Source organism: Lepidochelys kempii, chromosome 11 (genome assembly GCF_965140265.1).
Source record: "Lepidochelys kempii isolate rLepKem1 chromosome 11, rLepKem1.hap2, whole genome shotgun sequence".
Lineage (NCBI taxonomy): Eukaryota > Metazoa > Chordata > Testudines > Cheloniidae > Lepidochelys > Lepidochelys kempii.
In genome coordinates, this window is record NC_133266.1 from 78,129,922 (window position 1) to 78,142,533 (window position 12,612).

The 12,612-nt window shown below is 52.2% G+C and overlaps 1 protein-coding gene across 2 annotated transcripts in view; it reads right to left on the reverse strand.

The window, feature by feature from the left end:
- Nucleotides 1-842: 842 nt before the first annotated feature.
- The window catches only part of FTCD (formimidoyltransferase cyclodeaminase), a 38,969-nt gene continuing 27,199 nt past the window's right edge, over nucleotides 843-12,612 (reverse strand). For both annotated transcript variants that reach the window (XM_073306928.1, XM_073306929.1), the window contains 7 exons: nucleotides 10,903-10,964; nucleotides 9,177-9,306; nucleotides 6,337-6,498; nucleotides 4,974-5,017; nucleotides 4,291-4,429; nucleotides 3,252-3,347; nucleotides 843-1,014 (listed from right to left, as the gene is read on the reverse strand). In XM_073306928.1, the coding sequence (XP_073163029.1) occupies nucleotides 928-1,014; nucleotides 3,252-3,347; nucleotides 4,291-4,429; nucleotides 4,974-5,017; nucleotides 6,337-6,498; nucleotides 9,177-9,306; nucleotides 10,903-10,964 (720 nt within the window). In that variant the 3' untranslated portion in view covers nucleotides 843-927. The remainder of the gene's footprint in view (nucleotides 1,015-3,251; nucleotides 3,348-4,290; nucleotides 4,430-4,973; nucleotides 5,018-6,336; nucleotides 6,499-9,176; nucleotides 9,307-10,902; nucleotides 10,965-12,612) is intronic.

Sequence of the window (12,612 nt, forward strand, 5' to 3'; positions counted from 1 at the left end):
AGAGCACCCAAGGTCGCCCCTCGCAGGAGGGTCCCGGCCACACTGGTCGTGGCGCCCCGTGTGTACGGGGACAGCCACAGATACCACCTGGCCTCTGCCGAGGCTAGAGCCACTGCCCTGGTGCGGCAGAGCCCATGTGCTGCATGTGAGATTCCCCACCACCACCCCCCCCCCGAAAAGCCCTAAAATGCAGCCTATGAGGTCACAGGGGGAGAAATGAGCCTATTCCCCCGGAGCCCAGCCTCATTGCTGCAGCCCCACCCCCTCCAGAGGGCTAAACCAGGGCCGGCGGGCCCCAGGCAGGGAGGGGGAGAGCTGGGCCACCATTACCCAGTCCCATCTCTCTTTGGCCCTCCAAGGCCTCACCTGTGCAGATGACGGCGACTCTGCAGCTTTGGGGGGGGACGGGAGGGGGAAGGGGCAGGGCAGGGGACAGCCACTCTGTGCTGCCTGCACCGCGTGGTAACAGGTGGAAATCCACCCCACAGCTGCAGCAAGGGGAAGGCTGGTGCTGCGAGGAGAACCCAGGGCCAAGCCACTGCATAGGAGCCATGCTGTTGCAGGGATGGGCAGGCCAGGCAGTAGGTAGAGGGAAAGGCGTCCCACGGGGAGCTGCAGGGCAGCTTCGAGTTCCCCACTGGTCAGCTCCCCTCCACGGCTCACGCTGCTTCCCTGGGAGGGTGTGATATCCCTTCCTACCACAAGCCCTGACCCAGAGTACTGGCCACCGGCCAGGGGTGAAGTCTGCGCTGGCCGCAGCCGTGGGCCCGTTACGGGACCGGAGAGCATGGTCTGTCTGGGCAAGGACAGCTGCCTCGTGACGAGACCACAAGAGGAGCGAGAACATTTCAGGTTTGTATTCTGTGCAGTCGGGCCCAGCCGAGCCTGGCCTCAGCCCTAGCACTGCCGAGGAGCGGCCCCCCTCTCTCACTGCCCCCGGCCCTCCAGCAGCTCCAGGATCAACGCCGCGCTCTGCTGGGCCTCCGCCAAGAAGCTGGAGACTCTGCCGTGCGTCTGTGTGTAAAAAGAAAGTGAATTGTTTCCCACTGAAAGGGCAGCGGAACTATTTCCTCTTCCCCAGCCCCCGTCCCGGGGGTCCCCCCTCTGGCACTGTGTATATACCCCTCATCCCAGGCGGGGTCCCTTGTCAGATGTGGATGCAGCACACGGGGAGCTACGTTTCCAGAGCCTGCCCCGCGCCCCCAGCCTGAGGCGCGAGTGCCCACAGGCCAAAGAGGAGCTTCCCGCCCAATCCATTGTAACAGCTGAACGGGCCAGCACCCTCTCCCAGCAGGCTTCCCTTGCAGTTAACGGTTCGCGCTTCGGGACAAAACTCAGCCGTGATGTCAGTTACGTGTAGGGTTGCCCGGTGTCCGGTTTTTGACTGGACCGTCCTGTCGAAAAGGGACCTTGGCGGCTCCAGTCAGCACCACTGATGGGACTGTTAAAAGTCCGGTCGGTGCAGTGGGGCTAAGGCAGGCTCCCTACCCGGCTCTGTGCAACTCCCGGGACGCTGCCGGCGTCTGCCTCTGGCTCCTAGTCAGAGGGACAGCTCTGCGCACTGCCCCCACCCCCACACCCCAACCCCCTGCCCCATCCCAGATCCCCCTCCCACACCCTGAACCCCTCATTTCCGTCCCCACCCCAGACACTGCACCCCAGCCCAGAGCCCATACCCACAGCTGGAGTCCTCACTGCCACTCCCCCCTGCACCCCAACCCTCTGCTCCAGCCCCGTGAAAATGAGCGAGTGAGCGAGGGTGGGGGAGAGTGAGTGATGGAGGGAGTGGGATGGAGTGAGCAGGGGCATGGCCTCAGACAAGGGGAAGGGCAGGGCAAGGGTGTTCTGTTTTCTGCAAATAGAAAGTTGGCAACCCTAGTCAAGTGCATGGTGTAAATGGGTTCAAAGTGGGTGTGAGTGCTAATGTGGTTAAGGCAGCTGGCCTGAATTGGGCATTTAGTGGGTGAGCAGCATGAGAAGTCACTATTGGGCGAGGTCAGATAAGCAGCGCCCTCCCCCACCCCCCCATCTCCTGATTCTTCAACACTTTCTCCCCAAAAGGGGCTCAGAGGCCTGTGGCTTTTGATGGTTCCAGCAGTAGGTAACATTTTCCAAAGCACCTAAGTGACTTAGGAGACTATGGCTCCGGATTTACACTCCTAAGTCACTTGGGAACTTTTGAAACTTGTGCCTAGCGGCTCAACAGCTTGTCACTTTCTGCAGGCCCCGGGCTCGTTTCTCTCCTCCCATCCTGCGGGTCTCAGTTTCCCCGTGCAAGGAGCCCAGCGCACAGTGGACCAGCACCGGAACAAGTGAGATTGGAAAGGAAATGAAAAACCTGTCCCTCCACAGGGCCACAGAGTATCCTCTGGTCCTTGCAGCAGGGAGTGTCACAGGATGGCAGGCGTACAAGTCGTTTTCCAGGCAGCAGGGCAATGGAGCTGGTGTGTTGGATGGCCCAACGAGCCAGGGCAAGAGATGCAGCATTTGTCTGAGCTCCCCTGATCTGGCTTCGGGAGGCTCCTGATTGCTATGGCGCCCTGAGATGCACCAGATACCACACAAGCGACACAGCCGGGCCGGGTGGCTCTGAGAAGGGGCCAGTGTTTCACTGGGATGGTGCAAGGTTGGAGTGTACTAACTGTGCTTCTCTCATACCCTTGAACTTGCCCATTGTTTTAAATTCCCGAAAGGGCAGGGGAGCAGCAGAAGAGCCCGTGCCCTGCAGGGGGCAAAGAGGCAGAGGCAGTGACCAGACTGCACTGGGTGGCACTGTGAATTACTCCCTGGGCTCTCCCTGGAAGGCTGAGGGACAGACTCAGCGTGCACGCCGTACACGGGGCTAAGCGGGCTGCTTCCCCCGCCGGAGCGAAGAACTACTTCGTGGGGCCTTTACCCCCCAGCAGGAGCTCCTGGGCCAGCCAGGGGGCAGGAGAGAGGGTGCTGGGGACAAGAGACAGCCTGTTCCTACATCCCAGCTATTCCCAGGCTGCCATAAGGACTACAGCACTCTGGCAGTAGACACAAGGTTAGGCAGCCCTCAGGGTAGGGGGCCCTACACTGGGCTCCCCCCTGGAGCAGGGATGAACTGGGGCACAGAGAGTATCCACAGGAGAGGTGTAATTCTAGCCTGCAGTGCCATCGCCTGACACATCTCTCCCGCACCGGGCAACAGCCCAGGGGCAGGTGACGGTTCAGACACATTACGCCTCCTCGGGAGGGCCTGGGGGACAACTGGAGGAGCGACCTACCTCCTTCCTGAAGGCTTCATCCGTTATATCTTTCAGGTTGGTCACCACATTGAAATAGGCACCAAACACTCCCGCTTCCAGTGCTTTAGCCGCCACCTGAATGCAAGCGTTAAAGGCGCGTGTGAGGAGCTACCTGAGTAGCTTACGTATGCCGGGCTGCCCCTTCCTTGCTGTAAATTGGCTCCTCCAACCTCAACAGCCTGAGGCTGATTTACACCCACAAAGATCTGGCCCAGGAAGTGGATCGTGTCCAGATACTGATACTCAGACCAACAATCCAAACTTCCCATGAGGTGGCACTTGTCAGCTGTAGATCTCAAAGGAGGAGAGCATTATTGTCCCCTCCCGACGGTCAACATTTTCTAAAGATGCCACTGGTTTTGGCCATCAGAACCTGCCAAAAATTTAGGCAGCTAAAATCAGTGGCTAACTTTGAACCCATTGGCTGAAGTGACTTGCCCAAACTCAGACAATGAGCCACTGGCAGCTCCTCCACCTCTCATTCTGGCAGCCTGGCCACTGGACCTTGCTGGTACAAGACAGCAGGGGATGTGGGACAGACTCTTGGGCACTGCACTTCCGTGGCAAGTCAGAAAAATTATGGCCACCACCGGGATTTTTCCACTGCTTGGGCAGAGAAATCCTCACACCATACTGTACTGGACAGATTGGTCCAGTGGTCAGGGCGCTTGCCTGGGACTTGGGAAACGTAGGATCAGTTCCCTGCTCAATCACAAATTTCTTGGGCAGGTCACTTAGTCTCTCTAGACCTGAGTTCCCCACCTGAACCATAGCAGTAATACGCTCCGGGGGAAGGTGAGGATTGCATTACAGATTGTAAGTGCTCAGTCTGGTGAGGGGAGTCATACAAGTACCAGTGATCGACAGACCGTTTGCTTCCTAACAACATAAACGAGAATCTGTACAAGTCCTCCCACTGCTCAAAGGCAGATTTCTTCCATTCTGCACTCCAGCTGGGCCAAACTTCTTAAAGAGCTGCGAAAGACTCGGAGCCCACTGCCAGCGCTCAGGCCAGTACCTGGAGATCTGATTTGCAAGCGAGGTTCCCATACTGAGCCATCTCTTTTAACATGGGCCACAAGGCGTTCACTTTCTCTGCCAGCGAGAAGGGGACACCTACAGCCTTCTTCAGCCCCTGCTGCATAGCAGCTGTGCGCCTGCGAAAGGCAAGACATAAAGTCAACCTGACTGCAAAAGGCAAGCAAGGAAACCATTGTGAGAAGGGGTGATATCGCACCATGGACACTAGTCTGGCCAAACCATTAGGCAAATACGCTGGTTTTAGGTTCTATTTGCTCATCCAAAAATGATCCACCCTGTGGTGAGTTAACAATATGCCTTTCCACAGAGCATGGGGCATACACAAAGAATGATTAACAAACACTGAAAGTAGGACAAATGTCCAAAAAAATCCACCCAAACGCCCACCATTCAGGGCAACTCACTGAGTCTGCTGCCCCCATAAGAAGCCTGAGGAAAGCCAAACTTTAGCTTTGCAGTATGGTGTGAGGATTTCCTTCTCTCTCTCACACACACACGCACAAAATGAGGGCCTGAGCCACAGCCCATTGAAGCCAATGAGAGCCCCTCCATTGACTTCAGTAGCTCTGGGTCAGGCCATTGGCCTTCAGCTCATTCCAGCGGCTACCCCAGGGGATCATACGCCAGAGTTTGTGTTTCAGCTCTTCACACAATACAAACTTTTCTCTCTCTTCTGGCGTGTTCTTAGGCAGCTTCATTGCATCCTGTTGAGAAACAAACAAACAAACATGCATCAGACCAAGGATGCTGGAGATGGAAGAACTATCCCAGATAAAGTACAGCTCCTTGAGCCTTCGCCCTTCCCCACTGCCTGACCCCAGCATGGGCCTGTCTGCACAAAGGGGGAATGTTTCCATCCGGGCGGCGTGTTTATATCCCACTGCTGGCTGAAGTGACATGCCAGACACCCTCCATTGAGGACGCTGCCCTGCGGTGCACAATAAAGTTGCCCGGCAGTTGCTTAGTCACATCAAGGCTGGGGCGGACCCTCAGTGTTGGGATGAAGAAGACAGAACTGCCCTCTTCTCTTTGCTCTTCTGCCTAGCCGAATGCTGGTGCCAGAGGGAATCTGTCCTACTGGGCACGGGAGGACATTCCTTGGTGTGCCACCCTTCCGGTCACTCTTTGCTGCGACTCTCAGCCTGAACACCTGTGGGAACGGATGGCACAGTGTGATGGCTGCAATGCAACCCTGGGGAGCCAGAGTGCAAAACTAGTGGGGCAGGGCCCCAGGAGCAGCTCTGGGCACCCTGGGCACTCAAGCAGGCTGTGGATCTGTGAGGGGCAGGCTCACAGGCTTTCTCTGCCCCTCGTCCCAGCCCACGTCATCCTCCCATTCAACTGGTTTGGGCTCGTTCTGTCATGGGTCTCTTCTTGTTACGCAGCAGCACCCTGGTGTGCCCTGTACGTATCTCTGTGCAGGAAGAGTCCTTTGCTTGCCTCTCTCCTCGCAGCCTGATCCGTGGAGCCGATCTCTCGGCACAGACAAGACAGCTAAATCGTGAGAGATTTTAGGATCCGCCTTTGATGTATCCTGTAAGGTCACTGGAATGTCATCCGCATGGATTTGGTTTGTTGTATTAATTTGGCTTTGGGGCTGTTCTTAGTTAGATACAATGCACCTTTCCTGAACTCTGGCTTATCGCACTGTTTCATTTCAGAATTCAGGGCCAGGCCCCCAGCTGGTTGAACTCTGCCCAGGCTCCCTGATCTTGATGGAGCTGCAGGGATTCACATTAGTGGAGAATCTGGTCCTCTCTACCTGTCATTATGTCTATGCCCAGGAGACATTGGCAAGCTCAGCCCTCCACCTAAGCAGGGCTAAGTAGGAAATCTACCACAGGCAACTATCAAGTCAGCCAAAATTTTGCAGAGAGTCCTAGCATAGCTCCTTAGCTTTACCCAGAGCATCACGCTATGGGAACGACCAGAGAGAGAGCAGGCTTGCGAGCAGCCTCCAGATATAAAGGGGTGAGAAATGGAGAGATGTGCAGCTTGTGCAGTGCTTAAAAACCTCACTCACCATGTAACTGCTGAAGGCAAGTGAGTCCGTGTCCACCATGACGATCAGCTCATTCATGGCCTGATGGAACGGAGGGATCAGCTTCCTCATGACCAATTCCAGTGCCTCAAACTGACGCTTCCCGTAGGACATCAGCCCCACCATGCAGCCCAGAGCTGCCCCCTGCAAGGAGACATGGTGAAAGCTCCACGCGCATGCTCTCCTCCAGCCACAAGAGACATTAACCTGAGTGGATTGCCATTGCCATTGCCATTCTCCCCACGACACACACACCACCATGCCCGCGACTGGACAAAGAGCCCCCAACCTGCCCAGGGGGAGTGCAGCGAGACACTCAGATGAAGGACGAGGGATACTTGGGCACTAAAGAACCAGCCAGGAAGCGCTATTTGGAAGAGCGCTGAATGTGAAGCCAGCAGTGAGACCATGCCAGACGCAGGCGAGTGAGTACAACAGTTACCACGTATCGCTTTCACGGGGCCACCGAGGAAGCTGATTTGCCACGTGCCATTGCCAAGAGGCCCACCAGCCCAGAGAGCACTCTGCACTGCCCGACAGCTGCTGGAAGGGGGCGCCTGCTCGTTACACGCACCTGGCTTCTGAGACTTCCTCAGTGACCTCAGCCAGGTGGCTACACTGGCCCAAATGCAAAGGTATTATTTGTCAAAGGCGATGAATGTCAGGGTCTGAATGAGCTCTCCCCTGCCATCTAGTGATCTAGAGGGGAAAAGACCTCACGAGCAGGCCACATTTGCATAGACACGCCTAATCTGCCAAGGTGCTCAGCAGGTGGATCTGCTTTGCCAAAGTGATCGATTTGGGCTGTTTTGGATTAAAATTCATTTTAGTGTTGGATACGCAGTAATGAAATGTCGTTCTTATTGTACGAGTAAAGGGCAGCAAAACAGCACTTAATATGTTCTACTTGAGGGGGGTCACCCTCACTTGCTAAGCACAGGTAGTGATGCCAAAGCCAAGTTCGGGGTGGGGGGGATGGGTGTTCTTGTCTGGAGGTGTAAGCTCTGTTTAAAAAGTCCTAGACACCATTTGATCCTCCCTGTAGTGTTTAAAGATGGAGATGATTGGATTCAACTGGGAGCCTTTGTTTCATCTACAGTAGAACCTCAGAGTTACAAACACCAGAGTTATGAACTGACCAGTCAACTACACACCTAATTTAGAACTGGAAGGGGGGAGTTTTAGCTCAGTGGTTTGAGCATTGGCCTGCTAAACCCAGGGTTGTGAGTTCAGTCCTTGAGGGGGCCATTTAGAGATCTGGGCCAAAAATTGGGGATTGGTCCTGCTTTGAGCAGAAGGTTGGACTAGATGACCTCCTGAGGACCCTTCCAACCCTGATATTCTATGATGCGGAATTAGGCAGCCGCAGAGACACACACAAAAAGCCAATACAGTTCAGTGCTGTGTTAAACATAAAGTACTAAAAAAAAATAGAATCATAGAATATCAGGGTTGGAAGAGACCTCAGGAAGTCATCTAGTCCAACCCCCTGCTCGAAGCAGGACCGATCCCCAATTAAATCATCCCAGCCAGGGCTTTGTCAAGCCTGACCTCAAAAACTTCCAAGGAAGGGGATTCCACCATCTCCCTAGGTAACGCATTCCAGTGTTTCACCACCCTCCTAGTGAAAAAGTTTTTCCTAATATCCAACCTAGACCTCCCCCACTGCATCTTGAGACCATTACTCCTTCTCCTGTCATCTGCTATCACTGAGAACAGTCGAGATCCATCCTCTTTGGAACCCCCTTTCAGATAGTTAAAAGCAGCTATCAAATCCCCCCTTATTCTTCTCTTCTGTAGACTAAACAATGCCAGTTCCCTCAGCCTCTCCTCGTAAGTGATGTGTTCCAGACCCCTAATCATTTTTGTTGCCCTTCACTGGACTCTCTCCAATTTCTCCACATCCTTCTTGTAGCGTGGGGCCCAAAACTGGACACAGTACTCCAGATGAGGCCTCACCAATGTCGAATAGAGGGGAACGATCACATCCCTCGATCTGCTGGCAGATCTGCAGTGTTCTGCAGTTCCATCACTTGGCCTGCTCCTTAGTTTTTAAGGTCAGGCTTGACAAAGCCCTGGCTGGGATGATTTAGTCGGGGATCGGTCCTGCTTGGAGCAGGGGGTGGGACTAGGTGACCTCCTGAGGTCCCTTCCAACCCTGATGTTCTATGATTCTAACACAGCGTGGCAGCTAGGGGAGCAGCCAGCGGCAAGCAGAAGAGTGGAGCCAGCAGAGACAGCGGTGAACAGTGGCAAAGGTGGCAGCAAGCAGCGGCGAGAACAATGGCAGCAAGTGAACAGCAGCAGAGGCCTCTTAGAGTCACCCGGGGCAATGTGTAGTTTTCCAGATGGGGGCTCGAGCCAGTTCTGGTGTGCACTGTTAAAGAGATTCCCCTAGATCCCAGAGATTCCCCTAGTGACCCCAGCCCCTGTTGCTGCCAACACCCCCTGGCAGACGAGCTACAGCAGGGGTTCTCAAACTGGGGGTCGGGACTCCTCAGGGGGTCGCAGGGTATTACATGGGGGGTCATGAGCTGTCAGCCTCCACACCAAACCCTGCTTTGCATCCAGCATTTATAATGGTGTTAAATATATTTAAAAGTGTTTTTAATTTATAACGGGGGGTCGCACTCAGAGGCTTGCGATGGGAAAGGGGTCACCGGTACAAAAGTTTGAGAAAGCTACAGTTTCTCCTACTACTCACTTGTGGACAATGTCAGTGTTTGACTTAGAGTGGGCTCCCGCCCCACCCAGGCAGGCTCTCCACCCCACAGGGAAGCAGTCGCCCTGCTGTAACACAGGAGAGCCAAGCGCGAACCTACCAGAGCAGACATTGCTGCAGACACCGATCCTCCCCCAGGAGCTGCTGACCTCGCACCAACGGCACGCACGAACGTGTGGAGAGACTTGGACACCAAGCCTCCATCTGCCTGGCCGCTCTGCACCAGGTACCTGCCAACAGCAAATCAGAAGGAACTCAGCCCTTCCCTGCTCCAGGCCAGAGTGTCAAGCAACTGCAGGGAAGCCAGGCTCTCTGAGCAGCCCCAACCATGCTCCGACGGCTCTTCCCAGCATGCCCTGACAATTCCTTTACCAGAAACCAGAACCGGGGTCCCATGTGGCACCCTCAGGCCTAGACCATCACAGCCAGGAGCTGCATTGAATTCACTGGGCCTTTCGGGGCTATATCTGTGGAGAGAAACTCCACCCCAGTTTCGGAAATGGAAACCAGCAGCAGCCTGTCCTGAAGGAGAACTGTTTATTCCAGGGCCTGTGTGGGGGAGCCCTTAGTGGAGACACTTCTGGCAGGAGGGATCGTTCCTCTCTCCTGCAACGCATGAACCATCCCCACAAAAATCCAACTCTTCCCCTTTAAAAATCCCCTCCACTGCTCTGAGCAGAGGCATCTCGGCGCTGGCAGCAGTGCCATGAAATAAGAGGAGCTGCTCTTCGGGGCAGAGAAGGGACTGGGCACTGCCATGCTGCTCTTCTCAGGGGACAGCCACCAGCTGGGCTCACCCTGCAATGGCCAATGATGAGTGAGGGTGGGAGGGAGGCCGGAGGAGGGTATCCAGCTACAGAACAGTCCTCCAGAGTCTGACCAGCTCTAGGAAACACTGCAAACCCTTCCTCTTGGAAACAGCCCTTCCACAATAAACCAGAGACTCCATGAAGTCCTCTAGGAACTTTGCTCTTGCTAATGACTTTACATGCAAGGTGCTAGATACTATGGTGAAGGGAAGCAGCATACAACCCTGCAGGTGTGTCTGCACTGCGATTGGCAGGTGTGAGTGCAGCACGTGTAGACACCCACGTTGCTAAACTGGATATGCAGTGGCATGTTAAGCCAGGTACGCTGATTGCTAAGCAAACCCTGGATGCTCCTGATGGTGCTGTGTAAACCCAGCACTTCATTGTCCAGTACTAGAACTGGGCAGACACTGGAATTTCTTGCCTGTGGGAAATTCTGACATTATGAAGAAAAAAAAACGTTCTGAATTAGAACAAAAAGCCAAAAATTTGAAATTTCCTATGAAATCAAAATTCTGAAAAAGTTTGATTTTGGACCACTGAAAAGTTTCATTTCAATAAAGTCAGATTGTTTTGTTTTGATAAGGTAAAAATGTGTCATTTTGACAGTGTTTCATTTTATTTTTAACATATGTTATATATAAATATGTCAACTATTAAACGTAACATACATTATATTTTATTAAAAACTTAAAGTCAAAACAAAATTAAAGTGATAAAGTTGAACCAAAACTTTTTTACCTTATCTAAATGAAACATTTCAGGATTAGTGAAACAAAATGAGAAAATCAAAGCGATTCTTTTTGACTTTTTCCCATCAAAAATGTTGTTGAAATCAACATTTCATTGGGCAGCCAGGAGCATTTTAAACCCTGTAGGAACACAAATGAGTTCCAAATGGCATCCCAGGAAGATTGTGCTACTTTGGGATCTGAGCAACAGTAAATTGAGTCACCAGCTATTCTCCTGGGCTACAAACAAGGAGAGTGACAAAAAAAATGGACAAGGTGTCCATACTCAATAATGCGCTCCTGGGGGTTAAATGGAGACAAGGAATCCAGGCCCAGCCGGCTGACTACCTGAAATGAAGAAAGACACATTCATCAAGGCAAAGTCAACATATTAGCCTTGCTCACTTCTGGGGGAGAATATTCAGTTCCAGGGCTCATCAGATGGCCAGGAATTCCGAGCGAGTGATTTGATGTAAATATCCAGCCAGTAAGGACTGGCCTCACTTGGGACACTTGGGTCATGTACACGTTTCTAAAAATCAATGTTAAGTTTTTACAAGGAACAGTATCAAAGCTAGTAACCTACAATTGGTTCCAGCCATGAGTATGTTCTGATATCCATCCAAGCTGTCCGTCACCATCCTCATCATCATCATCGTAATTAACTAACTCTTATCTAGGCCTTTTCACCCACCCTATTCAAAATGCCTTAGCAAGACATTAACCCGAAGTGTGATATCAGAGCTAAACAAAACTGGTCCTTTTTGGTTCTAACGAAGCGTGACATGGCATTTGAAATACAGCACCATGTCTTTAAAACCCTGAAAGCTGATTCATTTTCTCTTTGTATATTATTTTTAAAGGGTACCATACATCATGATACCTACCACGTGGAAAATGAATTATCCCGTGGGCCAAGGAAACAGTTGCCACTTGGGTAAGGCTCTGGGAAGCTCCTGTAGAGTTTTAATAAACCCAATACACACAGAAATAGATTCCTTAAGGACATTAAGCAGGTTGCTTTCCCACACAGCACTTCTCCAACCTCCCAAGTCACTGAACATCCCTTTGGAACCTAACCCAATGAATGCTGTCTCATTCACAGCAATAAGTCCTTCTTCAGAATGTCACTGGGAATTTTATCAGCCTCAGGGGCTTGGTTTGGTTTCTGAGCAAGGGAATAAATAGGAACCTCCAAATCTTTCATATTCTCTGGTGGGAAAGGAAAAGACAGATCTGATTTTGCTCCATTGCTTTTTGCCTGACCCTCTGTGCCCCAAAACAACACCCTGGCACCCCCATATTCACCACTGTCATATAATTAGGCTATGTTTTGTACAAAGTATGCGTTGTGAGGTATCATTCTAAAAGTCTTGATCTGTTGAACATTAATATCCGGTTGGATTTTATGTGTTGTCATTGTATGGGAAGTTATGAAGTTTTGCTGTGTGTGTGTTATTGAAATATGTTGTGAGGCTGGGAACACCCACAACCAGCCTTTCAGGTACAACAATGAAGAAGCCAGACAGTACTAATGGCCCCATTAAGGGGAATCCACACGCTCAGGGACTATCTCAGGAATTGTTTACAATGGAGGTTTCCCAGAGGGATCACGTGTAGGCAATGGAAGATGCTTGACCAGGGGCCAGGGGAGAGTGGAGCGGAACCCCATGTCATGAGCAAAGATCTTTCTAGCAAGGTGGAAAAAGCTATAAAAGAGGGGAAGTGACATCATCACTTGGCCTCACTCCCCTTGCAACTGAATACCTGGAAACACCTTAGGAACAAAGACTGAACTGGAAAAGGAGGTCTCACGTGGGACAGAAGAATTCCAGCCAGTGTATGTAAAAGCTATAACCTGCTTGTACGAGCTAACAGGGTGAGACACCGCTTGATTCAAACCCTACCTAGTTTATAAAGCTTAGATTGCATTTTTGTTTTATTTCTTATGTGACCCGCTTTGATCTGTATGCTCAGCGCTTATAATCACTTAAAA